This window comes from Martes martes (genome assembly GCF_963455335.1).
Source record: "Martes martes genome assembly, chromosome: 7".
NCBI classification, from domain to species: domain Eukaryota; kingdom Metazoa; phylum Chordata; class Mammalia; order Carnivora; family Mustelidae; genus Martes; species Martes martes.
Genome location: NC_137894.1, coordinates 53,247,334 through 53,262,252, shown reverse-complemented (window position 1 = coordinate 53,262,252; position 14,919 = coordinate 53,247,334). Strand labels below are relative to the sequence as shown.

Genomic DNA, 14,919 nt, shown 5'->3' with positions numbered 1-14,919 from the left:
AGCCCTGTAGATGTGATTTACCCTCCGTTTGTTTGGTGATTCAATCGAATCTTCACCATGGCAGGTGAGATGAGCCCCATGGTGGTTGAGACTCTGAAGCTGGGCATCGCCATTCTGAATGGGGGCAACGCCGGCGTGCAGCAGGTACAGGGGACTCCCGCCGGGTCGTGCATTCTTCTCAGGGTATGCCCACTGCACAACTGTCGTGCTCTGGGGAAGAGTGTTAGCTCTGCTGAGCGGGGGGACCCCCCAGAAGCACCCCTGCTGGTGTTTGTCCTTAGTGGCCAATTACATCAGAGTAGCCGGGAACACAGATAAAGCCAGACCTGGCAGTTTATAGACAAATGTGTACTCAACAGAGAGGGTTTACCCAGGGTTCAAAGCAAAAAAACATTTAGTTTTTTTTCATCATTGGATGATTTTTTGCATAGAGAGGCTCTAGAGTACATTTACTAAGCCTTAGGTTTGTATTTTAACCACTTGACGTGTTAGCTGTCATACCATGAGCAAGGAGCCCAACCAGTTAAGTGGAGTTCATAGCCCCAAACACCTGTTGTCTGTTCATTGGTTCATTTGTTCATTCGTTCATTCACGGTGTTGGGATTGCTGGCTCTGCACTGAGGGCGGGCTCTGTTCTGGGATGTTCTGTTCTGGGATAATGCAGCAAAACGCCCCTGCCTGCAGGCGTTCACTGAGGCAACACACAGAAGCCTAGTGTGGAGCTCCGGGCACAGGGAATCCATGCAGCAGTCTGAGTTAAAGCTGGCTGCAGGAGCCAGGAATATTCTGGCTCCAGGGCACTCCAGGCTCTGGCTGAAAGCCTCTGTGTGCACAGGAAACTGACATTTGAAAGACTCATGGCATTCGTGAGGGTTATAGCACAGGGCCCATGAGAACCTCCAAATTCATAGCTACCACTGCGATATATAACTTGTCCCAGCCTTTAATGCATCCCAAACAAATTTGTCGTGAAAGAACTACCATTTTCTGAAACACCCTTCACCTTCTGTTCTCTTCCATCACTACCCCATCAGTTGATTTTCTTGCAGAACATTTTTTTAAAAATATTTTTAGGGTGTCAGACAAAGTTCCTGCCTTTCCAGTAACAGAGAACAGAGAAAACAAGTCTGATTGTAAGATACTGAGCTCTCAACTAGGGTTTTTACTGGCTAAGCTCCTTTGCTCCAATGCATCAAACTCAGCTCATGAGTTTTTCAGATGATACTCCAGGAACATTTTACTAGATGACAGTCCTGGTGCTTATTCCCAAATGCAAGAGGTTACAAAGAGTAAATCTATGAATGTCAATGATCTACTGTACTACCCTGAGCAGAAATACCAGTGGATCTTTACAAAATAAAATGTTGACCCAAAGAGATTCTGGTTCCATAGGAAGAGGGTGGGTGGGGCTCAGGCACATGGAAGGTTGAAAGCCACCGGTGGTTCTAATGCTTACCCAACTTTACAAACCACCGCCCTGGATGTGACACCATGTGACTGGGACTTGACATTTCTCCATTGCAGTTGGGAGGGTCAGTACTCGCGGTGTAATTTACATCACTTTTCCTTTTGAAATATGTCTCCCTTGTAGAAAATGCTAGATTACCTAAAGGAGAAAAAGGATGCTGGATTCTTTCAAAGCCTTTCTGGTCTTATGCAGTCTTGCAGGTAAATATGGGAAAACCACCTATAGCATTTTTTTCTGTTCAGAAGGAAGAGGAATGGGGTAGGGGTGGGACCACAAAATAAACTAGCTTATCATGGAATTGTTGAAGAAGGACTTACCTGCTTTAGAAAGCTAAGAAAGCTAAGAAGGTCGGTATTGTTCCTCCAGCTTCAGGATTATATTCAAATAGCATACAGAAGGGGAAATGTAATCTCCATTAGACACACACACACACACACACACACACACACACACACACACCCCAGTTTGGTTTTTTGATCACCTTAACCTCCTTTTCTTTGGTATGTCATTTTCCTCAGACCTGAGTGTTTCTCCTAACACATATGCTCATAAAAGCCAAACCAGGAAAGAATGGAAAAGTGGAGGAATGCCTCAGTATGACTCAAGGCTATGTTTTCGTTAGACCCATTAGGCCCTCTGTTAATCTTCATCCTTAACAGTTCTTTGAGCCTGATTAAGTATTTGGTGGGTACATATTTTGACACATGCATTTCAGCAGAGGTACATCCTAACATGGGAACATTTTGCCATAGCCTAAAAAACAAAGCATTGAACTTTTACTTTTATTACCACGTATGTAAGCCTCCTCTCATGGCTGACCCCCTGACGAATGAACGATGCAGAGCCAAAAGTTGTTTAAGGTTACCATGCCTACTCATTTTGGAAACAAGCCAGCAGTCTTTCTAAGCGTCAGCTTACTCTCTAAGAGTCATATGTATTTTGAATAGTCTGTAACTCGTTCTAAAAGAAATCAGAGTTATAATTATCTAGCTAATTTGCCTCTAATTAATATTCTTAAAAATAGAGTTATTACGTTTTCCACTTAAAAATTTGCAGGATGGACATACTTCCCTTTGGTGGATTTCATAATTTTGCTAACCTTGTTTGATGGAGTAAATATTGTATGTACCCTGGGGTAAGAGGGAACATATTTGAGCTGCAGTACAATCCCTTTTTCTGAGCTCCATTTTTTTCCCGCACCAACAACCAACTCGTTTATTACCTCTCTCAAAAAAAGAAAATGTAATATTGCCAGGCCTGACTTCACTGAAGGTAAGATAGCACATGTGGACTCAGAATGACAAAACTCAAGGCAGTTCAGTTCCATGTTGCCCATGAAATTCTCAATTAAATTTCTAAGTGTTCTCTTAGTAGTCTCTAATACTTCATATTATTAAACCCATTCGTAATTATGGCTTAGAGGGACAGGTGACATGCCCTTAGAGGCCAAGTGAGTACTAACAGAAGTTTTAAGATATTTCATGATTTTTGTTAATTATAAAAATAATACATATTGGTAAAATACCAAAACATTAGAGAAATTAAAACATTTGAAATGGGTGTTTTGGAATGGAGTAAGGATCAGAAACATCTGTTCCCCCAGATAGTCTCCTGAATTAGAACTGCTCCTCTTTGTCCAAAGGTCCTACTTCCCTGCTCTCTTCCCTTAACAGCAAAGCTAAAATAGAAAGATGGTTTTGTGTTATTGAGAAGAACTTTTCTACACCAGGATCTGGGAAAAATCAACAATATGGCAATAGGAATTTTTACTGTTTTCTCTTTAAAATTCATCTAACTTGCAGAAGATATGTGGCTCCCTAAAAGGCGTAAAGAAATGCTGTGGTTTTTTCCCTGACATCTTTCCAATCCAATGGCCATTTCCTTTGCCCAGTGGTACAGGGAGGGCCAAGTTTTACAGAATCTTAATGGATTCAGCCATAAGGTGCCTTAGGAGCTATATTTTTGTGAGACTTCATGTTATAGTCTATTAAAGCCTTTCAGATTGGGGAAGGAAAATCTGTTAGAGAAACAGAATGAGCCCCAGTTGGAAATAATATGGTCATACATTGTCCTCCTTATCAAACTCTGTGATTGTATTAGGTAGGATTTGGGGGTGGCTGTGATTGGGAAGTTCACAGAAAGTGGAGACCAAAAAAAAAAAAAAAGGCTAGCTTGTTACAGGTTCAGGGACACCATTACCTCCAGAAAGCTTAACCTCTGCTACTGTTGGCTTCTGAATGACACAAGAATTCTAAAAGGGTGTGGCCCTTTGAACTCTGAACTCTGCAGCACTGTCCATGAGTATTCCTCCCAAGCCCTAAAACCACAGTTCCTTATGATTCAAGGAGAAAATAGGTAAATGTGGGAGGGGAGCATTAATTTGTGCAGTTTAAAGTAGACTTCCTTTAGGGAAATCGCAGAAACAGATTATTCCTTCTTTATTTGGGAAAACTTTCTAAATCTTCATGCATAAGAAAGAACTCAAACTGGACAAATAAGGACAGTCGTAAGTTCTTCTCACCCCTCTCAGTGCATGCTGAGAGCTATAGGCATCCTTGGGCAACGCTCTTGACGCCAACCCAGGGAACTGCTAGGCTTTGAGCCACACGGCACTATGTTAGACCATTTATGATAACCCAAGGACAAGATACTCTTAGTCAATAGATGCACTGACATTAGAAATCCATCTTCCCAGCGTGCATAGCCCTGAACCTTGTTTCCTCTCGTCTCTTACAAGTGTCCTTGATTTGAATGCATTTGAAAGGCAGAATAAAGCGGAAGGCCTGGGGATGGTTACTGAGGAAGGAACACGTAAGTAACTAATAAATGTGGAGGCTGTTCTCTTCCTGATTACCATAATTAACTATTTCTGGTTAGAGTCCCTGCTCAGTGCTTCTTAATCTGCAAGGACTTGCCCAATTTCAGCAAACTCTTCCCATCGGTAGCTTTTTTTTTTTTTTTTTTTTTTTTTTTTTTTTATTTTTTTTTTTAAAGATTTTATTTATTTATTTGACAGACAGATCACAAGTAGGCAGAGAGGCAGGCAGAGAGAGAAGGGAGGAAGCAGGCTCCCTGCTGAGCAGAGAGCCCGATGCGGGGCTCGATCCCAGGACGCTGGGATCATGACCCGAGCCGAAGGCAGCGGCTTCAACCACTGAGCCACCCAGGCGCCCCGATCGGTAGCTTTGATAAAAGCTGGATGTGATCACAGAGCCAGCCTTAACTAAACACAGTTTATCATGGTGTTTATGGTTTTTCTTACTTTGCATTCTTCTGTTTTTCTCTTATCACCAGTCATTGTTCGTGAGCGTGGTAAGTCTGAGAGTCTGGCCCCAGTTGTCTACTATGCATGTGAGTCCTGAGGGACCTTATTTAATTGCTGCGGTGTAGACACATTTTTTAGGCTTGGTATTTGCATGGGAAGCTTAACTCAGCATTTTGATGCTTAATTAAAGAAGCATTTTCCATCTGTAAAGCATGGGTTCTGGACCGTGAGCCATTACTGCCAGCAGCCTAGCTGTTTTCCTGACAAATGCATCCCAGGGCTCACTACTTTGGCTTGTTGGTCATTGTGTTCTGTAGCCTCGGTTCCAGGTTACTGGGGTTTTTCCCCCTTCATTTAAAGTTCCCTTTCCGAACTGTTCTGACGCAGGCCCTTTGTCACTTTTGCAGTCGTTTGCCTTGGAAAGTGTTCTGGGTTGAGAAGCCAAACAAATGCTCACCAGTATTCTGTTTTCAAGGTGAAAAAGTACTCCAGAATGACGAGTTTACACGCGATCTCTTTCGGTTCCTGCAGTTACTTTGTGAAGGACATAACAGTGGTAAGTAGAACAGATTGATTTGTCAAAGGAAAACAACATTCAGGTGCCAAATTATGATTCAGCTCAGGATGCCACATTTCATACAACCAGCTGCTGACTCAAGGACAACAGTTAATCCATTCCTCAATTAAAAAAAAAAAATTGGAAAACTCACTTGAACTTCAGGACTGGTGTTATTTAGTGCCACCCAGGCTGAGTGGCTTCCAGAATCTTCAGATGGTGACTCTAAACACCCACCCCTCTCCGTCAGGTCCCTGGGGCTCGTTAAGTCCTCTTTCTGGCCTCACAAGGATGGGAGGGCTCAGGGCAGGACCCTGTCCTGCAGGACCCGCCAGGACCCAAACGGGGTGATCTCATAAGGCTTTTTACACAGTATGTCTCTTCTGAGTTTAACCAAGAGGGCTTGCCCAGCGTCCTGGGCATGACGAGAGAGGCTCTAACACAGCCCTGGTGTTCTTAGACTTTCAGAACTTCCTGCGGACTCAGATGGGCAATACCACCACCGTAAATGTCATCATCAGTACCGTGGACTACCTCCTGCGTCTGCAGGTCAGTGGGTCTTGGACGGTGGCATGGCTCATGCACATTTCCAGAAGCTAAAAACTATTGCACAGGATCAGGGAAGGCCCAGGGTCTGGTCCAGCCCCAATAAGAACAGTGTTATAGCCTATGTCCACACACTTATGGGAAGTCAAATACCTAAAAACCTGTACTTGAAAACTGAAATAGGGGGAGTGGTTAAGTATCCAATCATCTCAGATGAAATGCCAGTTTACCTCAGTTTTGCCAGTGAAAACTTCACCACAGTGCCCGAGAGCCACAATACGTGAATGGAAACAGATTTTCACTAGCAAAGAGAGGTACAGGAGGTAGTGGGAATAGGATGAGTGTACAAGTTCTTAGTGCCTGAGAAGTCACTCCGTTTAACTGTTTGAATGAAATCCAAATAATGACAGGAAAATCTACACAAACATTAAAAAAAAAAAGATTCTCTCTCCTCTCTGCTAAGTCTTCCTCCTGGTTCTGCCACTTACTGGAGTAATCTCTTTAACCTCCCTGTGTTCTGATGTTCTCATCTGTAGAATGGGTAGCACCTGTCTCATAGGGTAGTTGCAAAGATGGAGAGATGTCCTATACAGCCGTGGGTCAGAATAACCTCTGGCACTCCCCAGTGTTAGCTCTTGTGTCCCTGCTCTTGTGCCAGTTAGTTGGATGATAATCATGATTACCTTTAATGTACATTTTTTCATTGCGAGTGAGTTGTTCTGCCTCATGGTCACCCGTGTCCTGCTGAACACCATCCTCTCTCCTATCTGGTCTTTCTTAGAGGAGTATATGCTCTTCAGAGATGCTAGGGATTAGGTATCTCTGTGCTTTTTCCTAGGTTTCTGTCCTAAGGAGGAGGTCATAGAAATGTGGGTTTCTCCTCTACTCCTTCTGAACCTTGGGTTTTTAGCTTCACTGACTGTTAGTTTAAGAAACACTAAACTCTCCTTGTTTGTTCTTAGGAGTCAATCAGTGATTTCTACTGGTATTATTCAGGGAAGGACATCATTGACGAATCTGGACAGCACAATTTTTCCAAAGCTCTGGCAGTCACAAAGCAGATTTTCAATTCTCTTACGGAATACATCCAGGTATGTACTGCAGAGTGCAGGCTTGAGAACAGAGCATTTTTAATGCCCCCATATTCCGTATTCCCTATGGAATAATAGGATGCCTTTATGAACTGTGCCTCCAGACCTGGTGCTGACAATGTGGAGCCACGAATAGGAACCACGTATAGAAGAGTATTTCAAGAGTACTACTCTCTAGGAGAAGCTACAGTTCATGGTCCTTCACTGTGACCTGTTCCTAGCATTGGCACACTCTCTTTGCATTTATCTAGTTACATTTTCCTTTCCCTCTTAGATTGAAAATTTTTGTGGGCAGAAAATTTCTTATTTGATCTAAAATTCTTCATTTCTAGCATGTGTGGCACACCCTAGCTACTCATTAAGCGTGAGGGGTAGAGTGCACAATTGATAGAATGAAGGAATAAAGAGATAAATGATGTTGAGTCTTGGGATGAAGAACCTATAAGATCCTAAGAATTTGTCAGAAAATAAACTCTTTGGAAAAGAGTTTAGCAGCACATGAACTATATCCAATGGCAGTCAAATTTAAAATGAATTTCCAGTTGAATATTTGGATCTCGCAGCATTCTTTCCATTTATAACAGTCTCTGGTCATTGCCTGCAGTGGTCTAATGACTGTGGAAAGGATGTACTCGGGCCTAATTTCCTATGAAGTCAGTAGCCCTATCACAGTCCTCTGGGGTGTAGTAGTAGATTTTTTAAAAAACTATCTAATGAGTGCGCCAGCACACTCCAATCATATTTGTTTATTAAAATAAACACAAAACTAATACTCAACTTGGAAGATTTTAAGGGAGAAAGCGATCCTTATTTTACTCAAGGATTATAAGAACATGGAGACAGAACTGTAGAAACAGGTGACTGATCTGAAGTGTCCCAGAATGTGAAATATCTGGGGAGGTCATTGAACAGATTTGACGAACATTTGATTTGCTCTCTGGGGAAGCCATCCTAATCTTCAGAATTTCCCTTGGAGCACTTAACCCAAAGTAAAAAAAAGAAGCTTTTTTTTGGTGAACGTGAGTTTCTTACAACAACTTTTTTGTTCCAAAAAGAATCTAGAGTTTTCTAGGGACTAGACATCAAATGTACACAAACAGTGATTTTTTTAAAAGATTTTATCTGTTTATTTGAGAGAGAGAGCACACAAGCAGGGGGTGGGGGCAGAGTGAGCCTGGTGTTGGGCTTGATCCCAGGACCCTGGGATCATGACCTGGGCCGAAGGCAGATGCTTAACCCACTGAGCCACCCAGATGCCCCTCAAACAGTGATTTTTAAACAAGCTTACATGATTTAGGAAGTCAGGCACTACCTCTCATGCTGCCCTCTTCCTTGGGAATTCTGCCAACCCTTTTCTGAACTTGAGGTGGTACCTGTGTTCTTTTTGGAAATTTATTATAGAAGATTGATTTGAGGATGAAACAAAATCTAAGGAAAAGTTAAGGATGAGAAGCATAGACAGAACATGACAGAAGAATCTAAGGGTATAAGAAATATACAAAATGATCTCACTGAGGGGGTGGGGAATAAGGTGCTGACCTAAGAAACTTTGGGAATGAATACCAACTGTAAGACCAAAGGCAAAAGGAACTGTACACAAGCACTTTAGTTGCTAAAGCTTTTCCCCTAGGGAATATGTGTTAATAATTCTGCAACCATTTTACACATATAATGGAAGTGAGCAGTTACTAAATGGCAGGAGCCACGCTTCTCACTGTTGAATGGTTACAGATAAGCAAGAAGCTAGATGGCCCACATGGAAATGTGTTAGAGTTGGATACATAGGTCAGTATGCTAAATTCATGTTGGACTTGGTATTGATACAGATACTTACCTATGGAAACATTTCTAGATACTTCGCATACACATGGGTTAGTATAACCCACACATATCTGTGGTCGTGTCAGCTGAGAGAGCCTTAAAATAATGATGTCACAGTAGCAGCAGGCACAACTAGCACCCAGATCAGTTTCTAATACCATTTTCCAATGAGAGAAACCAGACTTCTTAGAGAAAGGGCTTGTCCTAGTGCTGGGGCAGGAAATATGCAAGAAGACATGGAGAATCTCATATATAGTGCAAGGAAATGTGGAGGGTGGGACAGGGAAGAGAGAGAGAAAGACGGGCCTATGTCCAAGGGACACGGGCCAGCTGAAAGAGTGCCCAGGGACCGAAACTGGAACAATTTGAGTGACAAAATAGAGTAGTATTGGGTAATAACCCAGAGCATAAAATGAATATGCAGAGTCCCTATTAATTTAAATAAATGATTAAATAGGTAAGAATGAATAGACGAATCTCCCGTGTGGAAGAATTCCAGATGATTTATTTTTTTAAATGTTGATTCAATGTATAAAAATAGGAAGTTATCAAGATGAAAAATGGAAATGGGTAATGAAGTCGTCCCTCTAAGTTTAGCTTTCTGAAAAAGGTAGAGATGATATTATACCTAAAGTTTAGGTTAATGATAAGAAAGTCCTAAAGATGATTGAACATTAGAATATATTTTTTAAAGACTTTATTTATTTATTTATTTATTTGTCAGAGAGAGAACAAGGAAACACAAGCAGAGGGAGCAGCAGGCAGAGGGAGAGGGAGAAGCAGGCTCCCTTGCTGAGCTGAGAGCCTGATGTGGGGCTTGATTCCAGGACCCTGGGATCATGACCTGAGCTGACGGCAGAGGCTTAACTGACTGAGCCACCCAGGCACCCCTGAACATTAGGAATATTATTCACATTTTTTTACTTGAGTAGATAGCCATGGGACATAGCATTTTATGCATAGCTTTACCTGAAAACAATAGGGCCTGCTTTTCAAATTGTGGAAGCCTGGAGTTCCTCGGAACCCCTCTGAGGCTGAGGTGGAGGTGAGAGTGGGCTGGAGTATCCTTCAGTCCCATTCCAACCAGAGCATTTCACTCTTAAATAACATTCTTCTTTGTAGTATTTTATTTGAAGAACACATTCTCAAGCTAAAAGAAAATCTCTGAAAAATCACTGCACTGTGACATTCCTGGTGGTTTTTCCTAGACCAGGTCCCTATGTTGGGGGGCAAAAAGTAACACCCTGGGAAAACAGTGAGCCACAAAATACATGACTTTTGGAAGGAGATATCTGCTAGTAGAAGCAGGTGTCCTGTGCACTGACTAGGGCAAGAGTCAGAGCAGCTCGTGCTGAAGTAAGTCTCCATGAAATAAGAATGCCCTCCTCTCCATAGGGCCCTTGCATTGGGAACCAGCAGAGCCTGGCTCACAGCAGGCTGTGGGATGCAGTGGTCGGCTTCCTCCATGTGTTTGCTAACATGCAGATGAAACTCTCTCAGGTACTGTGGCCCTTCCCTGCTGTGTCATTGGTGTGAAATGCAAAATCACTCCCCACCCCCTGGTATTCCCCTGTGTCCACGTGGCTGCTTGATCAAATGGCCGGACCAGCCATGCAGATGTACTTTTAAACCTGAGGGCTTCACTGGGTGACAGGAACAAATGCCTCCAGGGGTGTCCCAGACAGGCTTTTGCATGGATGCAGCTTCCTTCCTTGTATCCCACCAACCTATCCTTTACATAATTGCCTCAACATTCGCTTTTTATGATGCTCATCCTTTTTGCTTCCTTGTCACTGTTGTGTCAGTTTCTGACAATCTACCAGCCCCTTCTGGGTCTGTCAAATGTCTGCATGTCTCTGTAATTCATATATCCCTTCTCTCTCACCTTGGCTTCCCCTCCCTCCCCATTGCTGCCTTTCCTCCTCACTCCCCATCTCTCTGGCAAGATGAATCAGAATCGCTCCGAGCATTTATTATGAACAAACAAATGGAGTGTATATAGTTGTCGATCGCCTCTCTCCATGGCAACACATGAGGGAGAATTTCAGGATGTGTTTCAGGCTGATTAGAGTAACATTTGCAGCATTAATTTAAGTAACGTGTATCTAAAATTTTCAAGGCTGTCACATCTGTCCCCTCTCTTCTGGAATGTGCTATTTAACCCTTTCATTTTTCCCCTTTTGACTCTGGCCTTATGGGAGGAGAGAGTTCTTGGGAGCGCTGCTCATTTGGCGGTAACACGTCCACTCCTGTGTCAGCCCAGCCAGGCCGGTGCGGTGCGGAGGCTCTGGAGACAGGAGCCTGGCCCTGCTTCCTTCTTCGCTGGTGACTTTCAGGAGTCACTCCCCCTTCCTGGTTTTTGGGTCCATCGTCTGTGAACTATCGGGAATTAGGATAGACAATTTGAGGTCTCTTCCAGCTCTTCATATTCTCTCCCCTGTGATATTCCATGTGTAGCTCTGACCCACGCCGGGGGGCAGTCCCCCTGAAAGCTGAGAGACCTGACAAAACTGTATTTGTGAGAGTGTCTGTACAAGAAGTGTGGCCCAGAATGCACTTCTAAATCTCACCCTCAGATTGCCCACCTCAGATCATCCAAGGGTTGTTTTTCCTTCTGTGACACTGAGTTTAAAACAGAGAGCTAACTTGGCAATGCCCTGTCTGCAAGGCTGAAGTGAAAACCAGACAGACTAGCAGCAAAAGCAGAGGAATAGCCTCAATTCTATAAAATATTAAGGGACAGTGGCACCCAGATCACCACCAGCTAGAATCAGGAGACCCTAACCCAGAAAGAAAGGAGAACCCACTTGATGATTATAACCTTGATACCTTAATTGGATTGCAGTAGTATTCCCCAAAAGCTCACCTGGTCATTCTCAGTATAAAAAAACAACATGAACTAGTAGAAATACCTAATGGTTCTTTGGTGGATTGGGTTGTTCAGTAGCTTTGGACAACAAGTGGTATGTCTGCCATATTGTACTAATAAAAGGGAAACTAAAGGAGCTCTCTTGGATAAGTCTGGCCACAGCAAGTCTCCCCGATGCTACGAACAGTGGATGATACGATGTCCACAGGCACAATGGACACGACCTTCACCTAACCTTTCCAGAGCAGGCTCTTCTTGCTCACTGCCCTATACTTTGCTGAGGGATCAGATAGCTCAGGGGTATCTCCTGTTTCTGTTCTAGGATTCCAGTCAGATCGAGCTGCTGAAGGAACTCTTGGATCTCCTTCAGGACATGGTGGTGATGCTTCTGTCCCTCCTGGAAGGTTGGGCTGTTTGGTATAACTAGGCATTCACACAACTGTAATTGGTCTGAGCACTAACCATACTAATCATGCAGATTATCCTTCTGGCAGGTCATTGATGCCATATGACTTTGCTTAGAAAGCCAAATTTTCAGAAGCAAAAAAATGAGTGAGGGGCACATGGTCTGATGGACAAAGCCTGAAACCAACTCATTTTATGTTAATAGGAAAGCCAGAATGAACTGGGGAAAACCTCCAAGCTTTGCTCTTCCCTATCCTCTCCCTCTCCCCATTGCTTTTCAGTACACCTGGCTGCCAGTGTGTATGCCAGCCATCTAGTTGGGCACCCTCCTAGGTCTAAGGGGATAAGAGGGGCACCACTTATCCCTATGTGTCCCCAGTAATCTGGTAATGAAACCACTTCCCAGGCCCCAGTCCAGATAAAAGGCACTGGCGTGGCCATCTCCTTCTTCCCTTTGTTTCTTTCCCCCTTGGCTCCTAGTGGTGTAGTCTTTATGGCTTGCTGCTCCCTCCTACCCATTTTCAAACCATCATGGTCAGAAAAGAGCCACCTGATTGGGCATACAAATTTTCTAAAAAATAGCTACCTGACCAGTTACATGATGACTTGGGTTTATTTATATATTTGTATGTCTTTTTGAACCTGCCTCACAGGGAATGTGGTAAATGGAACTATTGGCAAGCAGATGGTTGACACACTGGTAGAGTCATCTACCAATGTAGAAATGATCTTGAAATTCTTTGACATGTTCTTGAAACTTAAAGACCTAACCAGCTCAGACACCTTCAAAGAATATGACCCAGATGGTAAAGGGATTATCTCTAAAAAAGAGTTCCAAAAGGCCATGGAAGGGCAGAAACAGTACACACAGTCAGAGATTGACTTTCTCCTTTCGTGCGCAGAAGCTGATGAGAATGATATGTTTAATTACATTGATTTTGTAGACCGGTTCCATGAGCCGGCCAAGGACATAGGGTTTAATGTGGCAGTGTTACTGACCAATCTCTCCGAACATATGCCAAATGATTCTCGCCTTAAGTGTCTGTTGGACCCAGCAGGAAGTGTACTAAATTACTTTGAACCCTACCTGGGACGAATTGAGATCATGGGCGGGGCCAAGAAAATTGAGCGTGTTTATTTCGAGATCAGTGAATCCAGTCGAACTCAGTGGGAGAAGCCCCAAGTGAAGGAATCGAAGCGGCAGTTCATCTTTGATGTGGTCAATGAAGGGGGAGAGCAAGAAAAGATGGAACTGTTTGTGAACTTCTGTGAGGATACCATCTTTGAAATGCAGTTAGCCTCTCAGATCTCCGAATCTGACTCAGCTGAGAGGCCCGATGAGGAGGAGGAAGAAGATGAAGATTCATCTTACGTGTTAGAAATTGAGGGTGAAGAGGAGGATGACAAGTCTTTTGAGTCAGCCTCTGCGTTTGCCATGGCCTGTGCCTCAGTGAAGACAAACGTTGCCAACTTTCTGAAGAAGGCAACCCTGAAGAACCTCCGGAAGCAGTACAGGAAGGTGAAAAAGATGAGTGTGAAGGAGCTGGTGAAGGTGTTCTTCTCTTTCTTCTGGATGTTGTTTGTGGGGCTCTTCCGGTTGTTCTTCACCATATTGGGAGGAATCTTCCAGATCCTCTGGAACACAGTGTTTGGAGGGGGCCTTGTGGAAGGGGCAAAGAACATCAGAGTGACCAAGATCCTGGGTGACATGCCTGACCCCACCCAGTTTGGTATCCATGACGACGCTCTGGATGCTGAGCGGGCAGAGGTGACTGAGCCAGGGGTTCCACCCGAACTAATTCACTTCGTGAAGGGTGAGAAGGGAGATGCAGATATTATGTCAGATCTCTTTGGATTCCACCCAAAGAAAGAAGGCGGCTTAAAGCATGGGCCTGAAGGGGGTTTGGGTGACCTCTCTGAGATTATTGGCAAGGATGAACCCCCTACACTAGAGAGTACTGTCCAGAAGAAAAGGAAAGCACAGGTAAGCACAAGTCGTTTCTGTCATCTTTTCTCTATGTCCAGAAATAGACTTGCAGTCACTTCTGATGCTGGCTCCCTAGGCGCCAACACTGTATTAGTTACCAGCTCTTCTATCCCCGATCTTGCAATTCTCTGCCATGTCTGAGAAAGAGCAACACTCAGATGGTTGTCACGGAGTCTAGCTGCTGAGCGATCTTCGGGTTACATTGTGGAGGCCAAATCTGATGGTCTTCCAAGACTTCATCAGAAGGTTAGTTCTCGTGATGCGTGGGTTCCATGAGTGAACAGAAAGCACAGAACACCAGGGAGAGGTTTCCTTCACTATCCAAATGAGAGTGTTCCTATCAAACCTTCCGTCAGCCAAAAGGGCATAAAGCAAAGAAGCATCTATCATTTCATAAAGGTAAAAATCCTCTCTGGATTTCTTGCAGTTAGCATGGACAGGTCCTGATGGGCGGCTTTCATAAGAAAAGTGAAGTGGCATGAAGCAGACTTTCAGAGAGTGGGAGAAACCTAGAAAGCATATGGGGAGACCTTTCCTTTGAGACTCTACTTCTCCAGTGTCCCAAGTGGTCCAGATGATATCATTTGGCCCAGCATCGTGCTTGGAACATTTCCTTCTTGAGATGTACTCACTATCCAATTTGGGCTTTGAGTCAGTTGACTAGATTAAGGGAATAACAGTAATCCAGAACCCCTTGGTCATGGAAAGTTCTGGGTGTTCCCCTCCATGGAAGCATCTAACTCACAGCATCATTCTAGCATCAAAGAGAATATGGAGAGGATTATAAAGACATCAGAGGCCAAAGACAAATTTTATTCATTCATGTCATTAATATTTATTGAATAGTTAATATGTGCTTCCCACTGCTTGGGGATCTGAGAAGATAGTGGTGAGTGAGAAGTGCATTGTCC

At 43.6% G+C, this 14,919-nt stretch overlaps 1 protein-coding gene across 2 annotated transcripts in view; it reads left to right on the top strand.

Annotated features, from left to right (window-relative positions):
- RYR3 (ryanodine receptor 3) overlaps window positions 1–14,919 on the top strand; it is a gene marked incomplete at its 5' end in the record, with an annotated part of 503,048 nt that overhangs the window by 463,963 nt on the left and 24,166 nt on the right. For both annotated transcript variants that reach the window (XM_080809903.1, XM_080809904.1), the window contains 9 exons: window positions 65–144; window positions 1,592–1,668; window positions 4,206–4,279; window positions 5,194–5,289; window positions 5,750–5,838; window positions 6,798–6,926; window positions 10,143–10,247; window positions 11,939–12,020; window positions 12,675–14,005. In XM_080809903.1, coding sequence (XP_080666029.1) covers window positions 65–144; window positions 1,592–1,668; window positions 4,206–4,279; window positions 5,194–5,289; window positions 5,750–5,838; window positions 6,798–6,926; window positions 10,143–10,247; window positions 11,939–12,020; window positions 12,675–14,005 — 2,063 coding nt within the window. The remainder of the gene's footprint in view (window positions 1–64; window positions 145–1,591; window positions 1,669–4,205; window positions 4,280–5,193; window positions 5,290–5,749; window positions 5,839–6,797; window positions 6,927–10,142; window positions 10,248–11,938; window positions 12,021–12,674; window positions 14,006–14,919) is intronic.